Source organism: Apteryx rowi, unplaced genomic scaffold, assembly GCF_003343035.1.
Source record: "Apteryx rowi isolate R43461 unplaced genomic scaffold, aptRow1 scaffold_482, whole genome shotgun sequence".
NCBI classification, from domain to species: domain Eukaryota; kingdom Metazoa; phylum Chordata; class Aves; order Apterygiformes; family Apterygidae; genus Apteryx; species Apteryx rowi.
In genome coordinates, this window is record NW_020450741.1 from 633,651 (window position 1) to 650,475 (window position 16,825).

Below are 16,825 nucleotides of genomic sequence, written 5' to 3' on the forward strand. Positions count from 1 at the left end.
GGGGCGGGGGGGGATACCCCCTCCCCAACACATACACACACTCGCACACACACACCCCTGCACGGGCCCACGTGGCCACAGCGGCCAGGAGGGGGGTTCCAGCCCCACCTGCCTCTGCTGGGTGCCCCCGTGTCTCACCCCTCCCCCTTAACCCCACTCATGTGTCACCCTTCCCTGTGTCACCTCTGTGCCCCTGTGTGACATCCCTCTGTCACACCCCCTGCCCCATCACCCCTCTGTGCCCACCGCGCATCCCGCCTATGTCCCCTCACCCCATGCCACCCTGGGAAGGGGAAAGGAAGGGCTGGGTTTGCCCAAGGTCGCCTGTCAGCCCAGAGCCCGCCCAACCAGGGACAGGGGAGAGGGAAGAGGACAAACCTACCTGCAGGAAACGCCGCCTCCAAGACCCGCCCCGAGGTCGCAGCCCAGGGAATAAGGCAGGTGGCTCCCCCGCGGCTCCCACGGCCCCCAGTTGTTGTCCCCCCGCCAAGGCAACGGAGCTATAGGTCCCTTAGAGTTGCCCACCCTGATGCCCACCATTATGCTCCAGAGTGAACAGCTCCCTCTGGCCTGTTTTCTGCAGACTGCTAGGCTTATCCATATGAAACACCCGCATCATGAGGCACCCAGCCCAGGTGAAATTTAATGGGAGAATTTGACTAAAAAACAGTTAAAGAAGAAAAAAAGGAGAAAAGCTTGAATCAAACACTACTGAGCCTGGTTGGGTCCTACAGCAAGAGCTTGGCAGGGTTGGGAGCCTGGAGCAGGGATGGGGGGCTGAGCTCCTGCCCCACCTGCCATGGCCCCAGGGAGACCCCTGCCACCATGGGGATTTTACCATTTCTTCCCTTTTTCGTTGCACTCGACTCCTTGTGGGGGAGACGAGGGTCCCGCACGGGGCATTCGCCCCTGCCCACGCACCCCACCGGGCCCTGCGACCTCACGCACACCAGCCGCCTGCATGCACATGTGCTCATGTCCAGCACAGGCAAGTGAAGAGCCTTGGGAAGACCCAGGAGGCTTTTAAAGGATTTCAGGGTTGTTAGCCCCATTTTGCAGATGGGGAAACTAGGCAGCGAAGGAAGGAAAAACAGGCTGTGAGCTGAGCTGTGATGGAGGGGGGGCTCTGCGTGCATGGGGAATGTAGCACTGGGGCGCAGAGGCTGCAGCAGGTGCCCCAAAGGTGCCTCCGGGGGTCGCACCTGGGAGAGGTGGGGGGCAGCACCCTAGGGTGCCCCCGGGACCTGCCTCAGAGCCCCCCGGGCACCTGTTGCACCCCCCAGCGCCCACTGCCACGCGCTCGCAGCCACGCGCTCGCTTTCGCTTTCTGCCGCCGCCTGCCCCTGCGCTGACGTGGGCCCCAGGGAGCGCCCGAAACGCCCCCCCTGCACCCGACAGACGAGGCCCTGGGGCGGTCCCCGCCGGAAAGCCGCTTTCCGGCCCTCCCTGCGCCATGGCGAGGCCCCAAAATGGCCCCCAAACCCTTTGCAAGACAGATCGGGAGCTCTCCCGGCCCTGGGGCGGTTGAATCCCTTCGCGCAGCCCCCGCAGCTGGAGCTGGGGGCACCACCAAAAACCCGCGTGCTCGCACTGCTGGCAACGCTCATGCCGGAGCTGGGCCCTGTGCGGGGGCGGCCAGCAGCAGCCCCAGTGCAGCTCCGTTTGGGGCTCCCCCACCAGCACCCCAGCTCGCTGCGGCGTTCAGGCTCCGTTAAAACCCCAATGCCACCGCCTCTCCCACTGAGGCAACTGAAAAGCATGTGGTTCCCACACGTAAAATGAGTTTGTTCCAGTCTCTGCCCCTATGGCAAGCGCCATCAGGCTCCCCCTGGCCCCCATGGGCTGCTTTTGCTTGCCGGCAGCCCCTTCCAGCGCCGCAGACCACGGCTGTCACCCCACAGCCCAGGAAGCTCCCGCCCTAGAGCCGGACCCGCAACCGTGGGAGGGRGGGGTTTTGCACAGGGACGTGCCAGTGCGGGAGCCAGCGAGCGAGCRGAGATGGGCGTCAAACGCTGCTTCCCCCCCATCCCCACCGCCCAGCTCCATTCAGCACCTGAATAATTTTACAAAACAAAAGGCTTTTTTTGACATGCTTAAATTTACCCCTTCCAGGTACAGTCTCCCCCCTCCCCTTCCTTCAAGCGACCAACCCCAAATATTTGAGAGGCACCACTGCCCTGGGAGCCGCTGCCTGGGAGGGGGCGAAGCCCACGCGCGCCCCGACTCCCGGGATTTAGGGCCACACGCACCTTCCTCAGCCACCACAGCCCTCGCTGCTAAGGCAGGAGCCGCACCGGTAATTCAGTTCGCTCCTGCTTCCCCTGGAGGCAGAGAACGGGCAAGGCGGCAACAGCCCGCGGCTGGTCCCAGCGATGCTCCGGCTGGGAATCATCCCAGCTGTGGCCCAGGCTGGCGGTGGTGGGACCCCAGCTCCAGCCTTCACCCCCGGGCTGTTGCTGGGGTTTGCTCACACCAAGGTTAAGTTTCAGGTTTCAGTTCAGCGCAGGTTAAGCCTGCTTGCGATAGAAACAAGAAGAGCAAAGGCCTGTAAATGTAAAGTGCCATTTATTTTATTTTATTTTATTTTCTCCTCCATGATGAAAATATCAAGTTAAAAAAAATTGCACCAACAAAACACTCAATACACTTTCTCCTCCTCCAAAAACCAAGTGCCAAAGCAAAACAACCCCAAAATACCCTAAAGCTTTTTAATCGTCCAACTCCCTTTCACTTAGATAAGAGGCAAAATAGAATAACCGCCCCTGCCCCAGCACCTCCTGAATCCCATGTGACCAACCCAGCGCAGCCGCCCGCGACCCATCGTGCTGCTCGCCGCCAGCTCGGCTGACGCTTCGGAGCGGGATGTTTATCCTGACTCCTCGGCACAGAGCAGCACTCCGACACGAGAAAATGGGCTTCGGGGCAGGGACCAGGCCCGTGAACGCCGCCACAGATTCGAGGTCTCAAATCTTTATTGGCCGTCACAGGCAAAGACGTTGTTCGGGCTGTTAAACCCTACCTGGTCTCCTTCTCTTAATTACAGGCTGCCGGAGCAGATGGATCCTGCCTCTGTTTCTACTTTCCTGCCTACCGGAGTGGAAGCAGAAGCCAGCGCGCAGTCCCCTCCGTCCGGCTGGCGGGAGACAGGCGGAAAGGGCCGCGGAGCCCCCCGGCCGGCCGGCTGAGCGCACTGCCTCTCCAGGACCTGCGAAAGGAAAGCCCTTTATAATCCGGATCAAAAATCAGGGAACGCTGGGGTTAAAAAAAAGGTTTTCAAAATGTAGGAGCATCGGTGCCTGCAGCACCGACTCGAGAAAATGAGCACGATCCACTCGGGTTTTTGACTTTTTGCCCCCTATTTTGCTGTCGAAACAGGCAGCGCGTCCGAATCGCAAGCGGCGGTGTAAACGGCACTGACCACAGTGGGGATGCTGCCTCCCCTCGCTCGCGCCGAGCTCCGGCTTGACGCAGCCATTTCACCCTTTGCCGGGGAGGAGGAGAGGGAAGGGGTGACACAACACGGCTGGCGCGAGCTAGCAGGTCCCGCGTCAATGCGCCCCCGTTTCAGGGGGATGTTGCAGTGGGTAAAGGGGAGGACCCGAGTGCGGCGGATGGGGACACATGGGCTGCCGACCCGACAGGGCGAGAACCTGTTCAAATGCAGTAGCGGCCCCAAAAGAGGGAAAACGCAACAAAAAGCATCAAGCTTCGCAAATCCCCCCCCCCCCCCCCATTAGCTCCTTCACCCCCACAGCTTGGGGATTCACCATCCGGGGCTGCAACGCGGGGAGGGCAAGGGAACGAGCCGCCCCTATGGCTTGTTTCTACATCGAATGGGAAAAGAAGGGGGATGTTTAAACAGAATAAAGCCCGACACAGCACGAGGGGCTGACCCCAGCCACGAGATCCTCACGCCCGCCCTGCGGCGAAGTCCAACGCCAGAGCCAGCCTCCCCRCGTGCCCGGCGGCCGTTAAGGTATGTACCTAATCTCTCGCTACGCTAGAGGCAGCTCAAGAGAAGCAGGATTTGGTAAGAAGTGAGCAGCCTGTTTTACGTTATTTAAGCTTTGATTCCTTTCCCTTAAGGAAATAAGAACCAGATCTGCCCTAACAGAGGGAAATATCCGATATATTCACTTGGCAAACTCCAGAAAGGAAGAAAACCATTTTTTTTATATACATGCACATACATATATATATATGTATATATATGTATATAAAAATATGGCTGAGAATCACAAGACAAACCCAGCTCAGGGCAGCCCTGCGGGGAGCTGCTGTCTGGCTCCGCAGCCAGATTGGCTCGGGGGCTGCCCTGCAACRGCAGCGAACAGCTACCCTTGCCGCACAAACACCAGCACCGTCCCCATGGGCAGACCCGCATGGCAGAGACACCTTGCCGCGATGCCGGGTGCCAGACCGGGGTGAGAAGCAGCTCAGGCACCGCTGCAGAGCGTGCAAGCGCCGCGGCCAGCTCCTCCATGGAGCAGAGTGGGCTGCGCTGGGGCGGGTGCTCAGCTCAGGTTTGGGTGCTTGCTGGYGTGGTGCCACTGGGGGAGTTTTGCAAAGGCAAAGAGGGACCTGAAAACACCGTCAGTCCAGCTTAGAGACCCTTTGGAAAACCCCCTTTCCCAAAGCCCCRGGCAAAGCGAGCCTTGCTGGGTGGGTTTCATTTGCCTCCCAGCAGACTGGAACATGCAGCTGAGCTTATCCGCATCTCCCCACTTCTCTCATGTGGCTCACACAAGGCCCCGCTGAACGCCCGCAACGAGTGCCGAAAACCCGCCGAGGCCAAGCAGTAAGGAGCAGGGCACACTCCCGGGCTCTGCCAAGCTCCGAGGTGCAGTTGAGACCCGACGGAGAGCCCCGGGAGCTCTGCGCCGCTCCGGGGGCCAGCCAGGATTGCCAAGCCCCTTACAGGGCAGCTTATTCCTTATTTCTCTTCCGTAACAAGCCGAGAGCTCGGCCTGAAGTCCAACAGATCAAGACAATTCACTAAATATCCAGTGCATGACAAGAATAGGCTTTAAAAACGACCATTTTTTAAAAAACAAAAACAAAACACACATCTCTTCTACCCGTGGACTGACCGCCAGCCCTCCTGGGCATAGCCAGGCACCCGGCTGGAAGAGGGTGGGAGAGAATTCCCTGCTACACTCTTCTCTAACTAAGCTAAAAATAATACCCCAGACCTCCTCCCTGGGTTTGCAGTGCACCTGCCAACRTCCCCCAGCGAGCTCTCGGTGAGGCCCATGGCCTCCCCTGCTCTCTGCCAGTACATGCGAGACGACGGCACCATTTTGGGGCCTGGACGAGCCCCTCAGCTGGCTGCTCCGACCCGGGAGGTTTCTCCCTTTCCAGTGGCACAGATTTCTCTGCTAACCACCTTCAAGCCCACACGAAAAACCAAGGAGATGAAACATCTCCAATCCCTCATCCCCGTACCCCTGCCACCTTCTCACACATACACGCAAGCGCGCACACGTGATTATTATTATTTTTTTTAACCCAAGTGAACATGTTTCCAAAAGAGAAAAATTAACATAAGCAGCACCACGTTTCCCAAGTGTCAGGAGCTCCAGAGACTGATTGGAGCTGGAGCGGAGGCCTGGAACACCCCCAAACCAAAAGAAATGAAGCCCGTTTTCGCTCTCGGGGGTCAGCTGGCAGACATTTCCGAGTGATGGTGCTTTGCCGTTTGGACGTGAGGTGAGAAGGGGCCAGGGACAAGGAAGAAGGGTGGTTCTGTCATTTACTGAAGGGCAGGAAATGGTGACAGATAGGCAGATGTACTGACACCAGGCGGTCAGCTCGGCGGTCACATGGCAGTGCGGGTGGGAGTACTGGGCTGGTTTAACCGCAGTGTTTTACACAGCCAGCCGGCAAAATCCACCTCTTCCACTTCGGAGCGCTTAATAAAGGTGTGATTCTGAAATAAAAACAAGGCAGGGTTAGGAACATCTCTTCAGCGCGTTGCTGCTCCTTGGACCTTCCTTGATTCCCCACAATAGCAAGCGGACACTAAAAACTGTCCCCAATCCCTTCTCAAAGCTCTAACCCTTCAGGGCAGCTTCACACTGCTGCCTGGCATCGGCCCAAGGCAACACCCCCTCCAAGCCCAGAAAGGTCCCTGCTGCGGACAGGTCCCTATCAAGGCCAACAGATCCCCGGTGCTGCAACTCAGACTGCTCTCAGGCAGCGCAACCACATTTTGAGAGCAATTTCTAAGTATATGTTATTTTCAGCCACGTGACTGGGTTTTTGATCAGTGCATTGGCACAAGCACTGGCCACGCAGCGCTCTGATCGGTTGATACACACGCACGGGACATAACGAAGAGTTAAAGGAGAGAGCAAAGCCTGCAGCAGACCGTATTGCCTCTGCAGACAGGCCGGCAGAGCAAGGTGTGGGCTTGGGGCTGGAGCCCTCCTGTGCTCAATGCAGTTGTTTCGTTTGCCCTTTCGAAGGAAACACTGCTGCCTTGGGGACAACTCCCCCAAGGGTAACAGATGAAGGGCAGAACAGGGCGACCTTCGCGCAAGGGCATGTGGCCTGTGCAGGTTGGCAGCTGGGATCACAAGGACCACTGCCCGCTGCCCAGGGTGGCAGGGAGCACACAGCTGGAGCTCAGCATCACACTGAGGAGGAAAACTGGGCTTAACATGGATAAGCTGGACTCCTCTGCCTGTCCCAGGCACCTTCTCAGAAACTGGATGGTGTTAGAGCCATACCGTTCCCATCCCGGGCTCTGCTGGGGAGGGACAGCAGAGACTCAGCATGGGCTAGATAACATCATTACCTTTGAATCAAAGGTAAGTGAGTCACTCTCTCTCCCCAGCTTTGTTTGGCCCTTCTTKGGCTCAGCTGGGGAGTTTCCAGGCTTTTGAGCAAAGGAGGCACAGAGGGATGGGATGGAGCAGCAGTCTGCAGATCTGGTGCCACCCACTGTAGAAAGAAAATTGCTCTCCCCACTTACCATCAGCATCTTCAGATCTGCCCGTTCTGCTGGATTTTTAATTAAGCTGAAATGAGAAGAACAAAAGAGCAAAACCAGCACTGAGACACTTCTTGTGAGAAGCTGCTTATCTGGCTGGAGAGGTCTCCAGCTTCACTGAAAACCACCCGTCCTTCTGTCTGGTTTCCCCAGGAGACTGGCAGCACGGAAATGGCTCAGAAAGCATCGTTTCTAACACCCCAGCTTTTAGGCGGAGCTGTAAGATCCATCTCTTCTAGACTGTGGATGAACTGCTCCCTCCCCGACCCCTGCAAACAGAGAAAAGGACCTATTGTTTTTCAGGGATTATGATTTTGCAATGTCCGTTTTGCACTGTTGCTTTAAGGGGGGCTGCAGCAGTATATTCATGTAGGTCCCCAGTATCAGAGAGTCTCAAAAATCAACAGCAGGCCTGGTGCCTGCAAGACTGCAGACTGAGTCACGGCCAAAACCTCCAGCCACAGCACGGCCCCATCAAACTTGCGCCTGCAGCACCCCTAACAATCTGCCCTGCTGTCTCACTGCCACGTTGGAGCACAGGTCACGTTTGGAGGCTGCAGTGATAGTGCAAAGCGTAACCACAAATAAACTGCTTTTATTCCAACCCTTCACAAGGAAGGAGTTTCCAGCACAACACAGGTCACTGCAGCCAGCCAGAAGAGGGAGAGATCGCCTAAAGAGCGTGGAGAACACTGGGTTATGCTGAATATTTTTTGCTTGGAAACAGAGCTTGCTGAGCCATTAGCGAGTACATACAGGTCTCCACACTCAGTTGTAAGCAGAAATCCTTACCATTTATTTACAAACTCCTGGAAATCTTGCGTGAAAACTCCATTCGGCAGCTTGGGAGGTGGCTGTGGAAAGAAGGAAAAGGGTTTTCTGCATCACTGTGTGTTAGTGGGTTAAGAAGCTCAATGTCACCTACCACAGAAAAGTTGTGGCTCCGAAACCACCTTTCTCCTGAGAACTACCCTTTAAAACCAGGAAACTGCTACCTTCCATTTCTACTCCGGCAGCACATGGCAGGGCCGGCAGGAAACTGCTGCCCCAGCACCAGAGTGCAAATGGGGGTGGCAGCTTTGAATTACTGCCAAAGCTGGCAGTCCAAAACTGCAGCATCAGAGTTCTGGATCCAACCTTGCAAATCCCAGCTCCGTCAACACCTATGGTAGATGAAAGCATTCCAAAAAAACAGTAATTAGAGGCCAACTCCTACCACCTTAAAAGGGGAAGCTGCTCTTTCCCCAGACTCATCAACGCCCTGCTTGGACAGATCCTGCCACGAAAGACTGGCAAGACACTTCAGTCTGGGATTTTAGCACTGGCCAACTTTCGGATCACCCTTATTCAAAGGCCTTGATCTGAGAAGACACGTGCGACCTCAGCGTCTGCGCAGAGGGAGCGTTCGTCCTTGGCAGATCTAGAGAGGAGTGCATTCAAAATGGCTGACTGCAGAAGGAACAGGTCATTACACCCAAGAGCTCCCCTTCCTCATTGCTCTCCCGCTGCTACTTTCAAGGGTATTACAAACTTCCACCTGCAGAGCCTTATTCCAAAACCAGAGGTGTTTTTGTGCTACAAAGAGATGGGAGGAGAAAGCAGGGAATGGGGACAAGCAAAAGATTTCAATGTAACTCAGCGGAGAGGCTCTATTGAAACCTTCAGTTCTTATTAACTGGCAAGCAAAGGTTTTTGAGCTTATCCTGAGCAAGCAGAGCAGGCATGACGCCCTCCCTTGGTACCCTCAGAGAAGCCTGGCAGAGCTGGCAGCAAAGAAATACCCACCTCATTAACAATATAGTCCAGCAGTTCAAAGATGGCCATTGCAGGCCGGCTGTCCATCCCATAGCCTGCATGGTTAACATGACAGAAATAATGGTGAGATATTGTTCAGGGACAGTGAAGGGCTTCATTTCAAGTGAACAGAATGTGTGTTGTGGGGCTTTGCTGGGAGAGGCAGAGGCGACCAACTTGGGAACTAACTTGTGGTTGAAAAATAACAAAAGAAAACCAAAAAACGTTCCGAAATTCAGGATTTCTATCACCAGTCCTATAGGCCAGATTTATTTCCTAGCTGGAAGTGYGTGGAGAGTACCAGACCATACGGCTTGGCAGACTGGAAGCAGCTGCAGAGCCTTTTGCTTCCAAACAAACGGGTCAAATGAAGTCTGCCTCCAACATCACCCAAGCACTGCTGTGCCGAGGCCTGTACAAGTTTGGTAGTTTCATGAGAGCTCCCAGCTAAGTTGTTCCCAGTAAAGCTGCCCTAGCTTGAAAGTAGTCTTTCGGCAGCATGGGCAGAGCCCAAGGAGCAACACGGGCCGTGATCAACTGCCCCTCGAAGCATCTCCTCAAAGGGGTCCACACCCTGGGGGCAGTTCACCCTGCCAAGGCCTGTAGCGTCTCCAACACAGACAGCTTTGCTGTATGGCCTGAGCTTGCCTCACCGGCACCTAAAACAGCCCTCCTCCCTCCCAAAAGGGAAGCTCAGAATAGACATAAAGAACATTGTACTGTTGGAAGGGTGACAATTACAACTTGGATCCCACAAAGAGCTCGCTACCCTGATTTTTTGGGCCTTTTTGTGGGCCACAACATGGGCTAAAGGAACCCATGGCACCCTAATAAACTGACCTCTTCCAAATCAAAACACTATACCCTTAATACATCCTGGCTGAGCACTCCAAATCTGTTCCTTCACAGTATCCTGAAAGCAGTAGCCTCAGCTCCCCACACAAGACCAGAATCCCATGTCTATTTGTAAGGAATTACAAAACTCCTCCGTAGGAGTGGATTCTGCTGGTGCACTTACACAGGTTAGTCTGCTCTGCAGAGAAGGGTGATGCAAGAGCCCTCCCTAGAAACACTCGCCACCCCCTCCCCAACCTCATCTAAAATTGCCTTTTGCTAACCCAGCCACGCAAACAACATTCAACCCCTTCGCCCCCACATCTACGTGTTGCTTTCAATGCATACGACAGCCCCTACCACTGATGGGGCGTCCTGGGGGCCTGGCCCGCGGCGAGATGCTGTGAGACTCTCCCTCTGCCCCGTCCACCACAGGACGGCCAAATATTGCTTCCAGTTCCTTGGAGTCTGGCGGGGGGATTGGGTACCTTCCAATAGACAGCTCCACTAACGACAGACCCATGCTCCAGATGTCAGACTGGACTGAATAATGGGTGCCCTGCAACCGCTCAGGCTAGAAGGAAAGACCACAGGAAAAAAAAAAATGTTAGTAACGATGCAGCATTTCAGTATGCAGATTAATATAAAAATCATATCCTGAAATTGAACTGAGACTCTATACCCTGACCCCCCTCTCCAAGGGAAAGGTCTGGCTCTTACAAGCCATATTACTTCCCCCACAGGGCTGATGTGCAGCAGGGGCAAAGCTGTATGGAAACTCGAAGCATCCTTTTTACGAGCAGGAGTCCTCCAAGGGCCCAAGACTCCTGAAGGCTGCCAGAAGCATTAATGTGTGCAGAGGAAGTGTGTGCGGGGTGGGGGTCCCTTTCCTGGAAAGGTCGTGTGCAAATATAAAGCACCCGTACACATCTAATCAACAGCTATGGTTGAGTAGCATTTACAATTGGTTATACTCAGGAGTCCAGAGTACACAGTAAGAGTCTATTTCTCAGTGAGCTGAGATCTGATGAACTCAGTTAACCAAAAAAATATTTTTTCTGCTCATTCCTTTTAAATCCCAAGAGGAATCTGAGGAGCAGAAAATCCAGTCTAGCCTCTTACCCCTGCAAAAAAATCAACACAAGTCATCTACACTGGTAGCTTTGAGTCAGCTGTGCAGAGCCAATGGCTGAGCGTGAAGGAGACGCTGCTTTTAAATAGACACTGTCTAACTATAACTGTACTTTAATAACTGTTCCCAAAATACAAGAGCAGCTCAGAGCTCCGTACAGTAGTGTAGGCTGATGACTTTCCTAATAACCAATTGCTGGTTCCCAGCCACGACTGTACGCAACATGGGGAGCAGACACCCACCCTACCCAGTGCTCTGCAGCCAGCAGGACCTGGGGGCCCAGCGCTAGCTGGGAGGTAATTTTATTGTTACGGCATCTGAAAGTGAGGAAAGCCAAGGACATGAGACAGAGCACAGAGTCCCTCTGGGCACAGGGGAGTCTACCCAACACTGTCCACGGCACTGTCACTGCCACCACGCTGGGCTGGATATACAGCATTAGCCCAAGGGTATCAAATAACCCGTGGTTCYGCAGACCTCCAAACCAAACTCTTCCCCATTCTGCAGTTGGGCTAATGCTGATTATGAATCTCTTTTAAAGAGGAGGCACAGCCAGCTCTTTCTGCAGTGCACCTGCACTATACAGGTTTGACACCCCTTTTGCAGGCTAGCACACATAGAACAGTGGAGGAGGTGTGTGTATCAGCGTCAGTGTCCCCTCCTCATCAGAGCACTCTATTTCTTGCATTTGGATAGATTTTCACTTACAGAAAGAGGAGAGGATATTTTTGAACCCACAACCAGCTGAAGAAATTGGAAGTATCTGTAGGATCAGAACTTCTTTCTCTGCAAGTCTCTCTCTGCTTCCACACACGCCACCACTGCCTGGGCACAGGTCAGAGCTGATTCGCTGCCCTGCGGTAACTGCTGGGAAGCAGCACCGCAGCCAGCTCCAGCCTGCAGGCCTCTCAGCTGGCTTTGCTGCAGCGAGAGTAGAGGGAAGTCCCATTACTTCGGGCGAGCTGCAGGCTACAAGCACACTGACAGCTACCGCAGCTCAGGTGAAGCAGAGAAGGTTGTTAAACCATGACCTGACAGGACACTGACTCCTCAGGATGAGACAGTAGCACTTGCTTCTATTACACAGGACAAGCGTCCTCTGGTCTAACCCTCAGCATATGATATTGATAAATGGGCATGGTCAGACAGTGCCCAAAACCAGACAGGACAGTCCAGGTGAGGGTGGAAACACGGAGCAAAACTGTGACCGAATGGGACACTACACACCAATACTGTAAGAGTGCTTAACCCTCACCCCAAGTTGAGTTGAACCCAAGTTGTAAAAACCCACCCGAAAGTTGAAAGGAACTTACAGACATGTAGGACCTAGTTCCCACAAAAGAGTTTGCCATGGAGTCAATGAGCTGACCACTGACCCCAAAATCACACAGCTTAATCTCTCCTCGGGAATTCACCAGGATGTTAGAGGGCTTCACATCTAAGAACAGCAAAAGAGAAGAGCGTTAACACAATGCTAGGTAAAAATAATCCAGGGCTCTTGTACCACAAGAAGTTATTTTTAGGTTCCTCCTCTCACCTCTGTGCATGATTTGGTGTTTCTCTCTCAGATATGCCAAACCTCTCAGAACCTACAACGAAACCAAAGACGGGATGAAATAAGAGGCTAGGAAGGGAAGTGCTTTCCCTTCAGCAGGGCACTTTGCATAAACTTCGGGAGCTGCCATACTGCAGCTTCACTAGGAAAGCCTCCCTGTAGTGACTAAGTGTTTCAGGTTTTGCAATATATCACCATGGACTAGAGTGAGCAATGGCTGTTGTTTAGATCTGCTCAGAAAGCAAAACAACCTCTGCCATGTCAGTCGCAAACCTTGGGTTTACTGTTCAAGAAAGTTTCACCTGAAACTTTTCCAGGAGAGGCCAACACCGGTTGGTGCAGTGTTCTCACTGCAAGGGGCCAGAGCTACAGAAAGTGGTTGGAAATAGATTCCTCCTTCCCATCACTCATGTACCACTGCCTATTACCCTAGTTCAGGACAGAAAAGTAATAGTAGGCTTTCTTCATTCCCCCATATAAGGCAGGACAAGCATCATTCCCCAAAAGTGCCCAGCAAATACTTTCTGGAAGCCTGAAGCGTAACTCACCGCTATACTGACTTTCCCCAAGATCTCCTCAGGAATTCTTTTGGCTTCTTTCAACACTTGATCCAGAGAGCCACCATCCTTAAATGAAGAACAAAGAAATTATTAACACACCAAAGCCCAGCAAAAAAGCAGAGTAGCTGGCGATACAGTTTAGCGTGCCCACTGAGGTTAACTGGTATAGGAGAAGTACACAGAATCCCAGCTCAGCTGTCAGCAACAATTTGGTACCAAGAACTGTCCCATTACAAGGAAAAAGATCTCTGATGATCTGAGCTTAAACTTCTCTGTTAAAACTGACTCACTGAAAACTATTTTAATGCTGTCGTCCATCATCTCTACTTCTTGCTGTTAGTTTTTAGCATGCTTTCCGAAACTCAGAGGTCAACACAAAGATGATGCTGTCAGCACTGATCTGGAGGAGAAACAACATTCTTCCCTGCCAGAGACAACAGAAAATGCACACTGCACTTCAGGGAGTTCTGTAGAGTGGCGGGTTTACAACATTTCCGCTTGGCCAGCCCCCAAACCTCTGCTTCCGCTTTCCAGAAAGCGGACTTCTCCATCATTTAGATGCCCAAGGAGGACTGCGCAGCTCCTAACAGGAGCTGAATGGCCTTGCTGCACTCAAAGCAGCCAGAGCAAGAAGTCATTGCAGCTGCCAGTTAAGAGCGCCGGCAGGCTTCTCCATTTTGCCTGCAATTCAATCTCGGGGAGATCTGACTCAGAACATGGAAGTGGGGAGCAGCAATTTGCAGAGGAGGAATGTGGACTCACCATGTGCTCCATGCAGATGGAAATCTCCCCATCACTGTAGAAGGCTCCATAGAAACCCACAATGTATGGGGAATTACACTCGTGCAGCACCTGCAGCTCACGGATAATCTGATTCCTGATGGCCGGTTTGATTTCTAAATGAATCAGCTGCCAAGAAAGAAAAAATAAGATCAAAGTATAGTACCTGGAAAAAAACTATGGGACCACGTGAGCATGTCCTCAGTGCTGGAAAGAAATGAAAAAGCATTCGAGGAAGCTCTGCTTTGACCTAGACTTTATTGTTTGCAAACTAAATATTAAGGATAAAGGGAACAACCAGCATGCTGCACAGCCTGTTAGCAAATGAAGCAACTGCAGGCCCAAGTAACATACTGAGATGGCACAGGATACAGAGCAGAAAGATAACTCAGAAGCTGGGTGCAGATCTGACTCAGCACACAACATTTTCTCAAGCTCTGTAGGTGTTGTAAGAATATAAGAGGTGTTCTAATATCAAGGAAACCACAGAAAGTAAAAAACATGAAGATTATGCACTTGAAAGACCAAATGCATTATTTCTTGGGCTTCATGTAGAGTCAGCTAATGAAGATGTGGGTAGGGAAGCCATAGAGGCTAGAAAACATAATGCCAGGTTACAAAAGCAGCTACTGTTACTGTAAGCTCTAAGACTCCCATCACCAGGGACTTCTGTCCTTCCTACAGGGCCACAAAGGCTGGTCTCTGCAGGGACGCACAGCACTGTGCTGCCTAATGCTGCAGCTTGCCTTGGGCTTCAGTTTCCAAACACTGAGCTCCAATAATTTCAAAACCAGTTACATTTAATGCTCCCAAATCAAATGCCACAACAGAAGACCTCAGAGATGTCAGCTCCAAGGGAAGCGGCCTAGAGAAATGTGTTTTGCTCATGCGACCCACTGAGCTTTACCACTACATTGTAAACTGCTCCCACAGCAGGTGGGAACAGAGACTTTCAAGGAAGCTGTCCTGTGGATTAGCAGTTGTGCTATTCCCTCACTGAGCACTGGCTTTTCTAACAGGCAGATAAAACATCTCCTACTTTTCTATTACAGAGCATCACAATAAGAGATGACTCCCATAAACCCATGTCTGAGAGAAACCATTGTCATGATAGACTTGCAAGGCTGCTTGGAACTATCTTGGGGATCAATTAAATGGAAGCTGAGAAGTCAGCCTGGCACACGCAAATTTCTCTTGTCTGTGCAGGAGCAGCTGAATGCTTGGGCTTGCAGTAGGGGAGCTGCTGTGCTCACAGGGAATCCTCTCTATGATTTCCACCAGCAATTTTCAGTCCTCATTAGCCACAGCCTAGGACTCTGTTGCCTGTTTTCTCCATCCAGTTTAGTTGATAGAAAAAGAATAAACTTGCATTTCCACAAAACGTGTCGCAAAACTCCAGGGATCTGTTGCGGAGTGTGCTGCCTCTCCCAGGAGAGGAGATCGGCGAAGGGCAAAACAGCTGGATTGCTAAGAGACAAGGGGAGAGAGGCTCCGCACAAAACCCAGCTCAGGGCAGCAGGGACAGTCATTACCAACCCAGGTGAAGAAGTTTGTATGCAAATTTGCAGGGCAGAGCGGAGCCCATCTCACAAACATTACCTGGCTGCCAGGTTTGGCAAGAAGGTGCAGGAAACCAAATTCCCCTCCCTCTGTTATGCGCAACAGCCGCCCTGGGCTGACATCTCAAAGAGCCACATCTATTCCCAGGGCAGGCAGGAGAGAGTCTCCAGAGCTGACAACCAAGACAGAAAGCAATTTCACAGTAGTAACACTCAGTTCAGCATGGGAATGGGTTAGTGCAGAGAGATCCCACCTGAATCCTGCTTTCCTGGGGCTGGGATGAGGGCAATATGCTATTGCAGCTTGCCTCTCCAGCAGGCCCCAGGCACCTGCCCCTCCGTTACCTTTCGTGCCATAATGAGTCCTGAGGGTTTGTGCTGCACTTTGGTGACCACGCCGCCGTTGCCAGCTCCCAGTTCACAGATCCTCTCAAAGTCATCATCCTTCAGCTCCCCGACCTTGGCTTTCTGGGTGAGAAAAGCTTCCAGGCGCTTCTTTTGCTGCTCGTCCAGTTCCAGTTCCTCAAGCTTCTTCTGAAGATCTACTAGGTTCGCCCTGGAGAAAGACAAGGAGGGGAAAGGAGAAACTGTTAGGAGTCTGTGAGGCCAATGCCAGAGAAAGAGAGTTTGTCCTGTCCTTTGCTCTAGCAGCAGAGGCAAAATGAAAGCACAGCTCATGATCGGTTAGAAAGGAGGGCACAAGGACCAGCAAAGCCAGAGGSAAGAGATTCCCAAAACCATTTAGTGAAAAATGTTTGGCATTGCAGGGAAGGAGAGGGAAATAACAGAAAACATCTTATGCATAATCAGGCCAAAACCATGATATAGCAGCGAGACTAAAACAAAGCTCAGGAGAGATGCAAGGCTTGGCTATGTTGCTGACAGGGACATGCGGGCAGCAAAGATCAGTGATGCAATATCTGCCCAACACTTGCATCTCTTCCAGAGAGGTTTTTTAATACAGTCAGCTGTTTCAGGAAACCCCAAGGAGTGGGGAAAAATCATTCAATCCTTAAAGTGGCAGCATAGCTTAGCCTGGAGAGAGCGACAGCACCAGCAACCTCTCCCTTTCCAAACGCAGGGAGCCAAGCTTGGGTTTCACTGCGAAACACGAGAAGGCCTTTCCACGGCATCCAGCAAATCCCCCTGCTCCGTTACACGCCCGGCCACCCTGCCCAAACCAGCCGCCCCTCCGCTCCCTGAGCACAAAGGGATGTCTGTGCTCCCCCAGCACCTGCTGCCTGGGCTCCCGGCACCCAGCGCAGACTCGGGCCGCAGCGGCCTATGCGCCTTGTAACCTGGCTCCAGCCTTTGAGCCTCCTCTCCTTTCTCTTCTGCCACCCTCGCGCACGTGGGTCACTCGCCCCCCAAGGCTCACTGCGGGTCCCGCGCGTGGGACGAGAGTGGGAAGGTCGCACCCAAACCCTTGCCGCCTGGCCCACCAGGCTTTGGGTTCCACGGGCGGCTCTGCCTTCTCCCAGCCCACCATGGCACTGTCTGTCCCCCTGCTTTCACCACTCCACGGCCCCCCTACCCCAGGCGCATGGAACTGGGATGCTGCACCCCCCTCCTCCTGCTCCTGAGCCCTAGTCGCTCCCCCAAATTGCCCCCCAGCCC

At 53.0% G+C, this 16,825-nt stretch overlaps 1 protein-coding gene across 1 annotated transcript; it reads right to left on the reverse strand.

The window, feature by feature from the left end:
- Positions 1-5,485: 5,485 nt before the first annotated feature.
- On the reverse strand, positions 5,486-16,697 carry MAP2K2 (mitogen-activated protein kinase kinase 2). The gene is made up of 12 exons (XM_026078656.1): positions 16,651-16,697; positions 16,443-16,550; positions 15,554-15,764; positions 13,632-13,778; positions 12,858-12,935; positions 12,292-12,343; positions 12,068-12,192; positions 9,983-10,196; positions 8,780-8,844; positions 7,787-7,848; positions 6,977-7,022; positions 5,486-5,929 (listed from the first exon to the last, which is right to left on the reverse strand). Exons 1-12 carry the CDS (start codon positions 16,695-16,697, stop codon positions 5,819-5,821), a joined length of 1,266 nt encoding a protein of 421 aa, XP_025934441.1. The 3' UTR covers positions 5,486-5,818.
- Between the last annotated feature and the right edge of the window lie 128 nt (positions 16,698-16,825).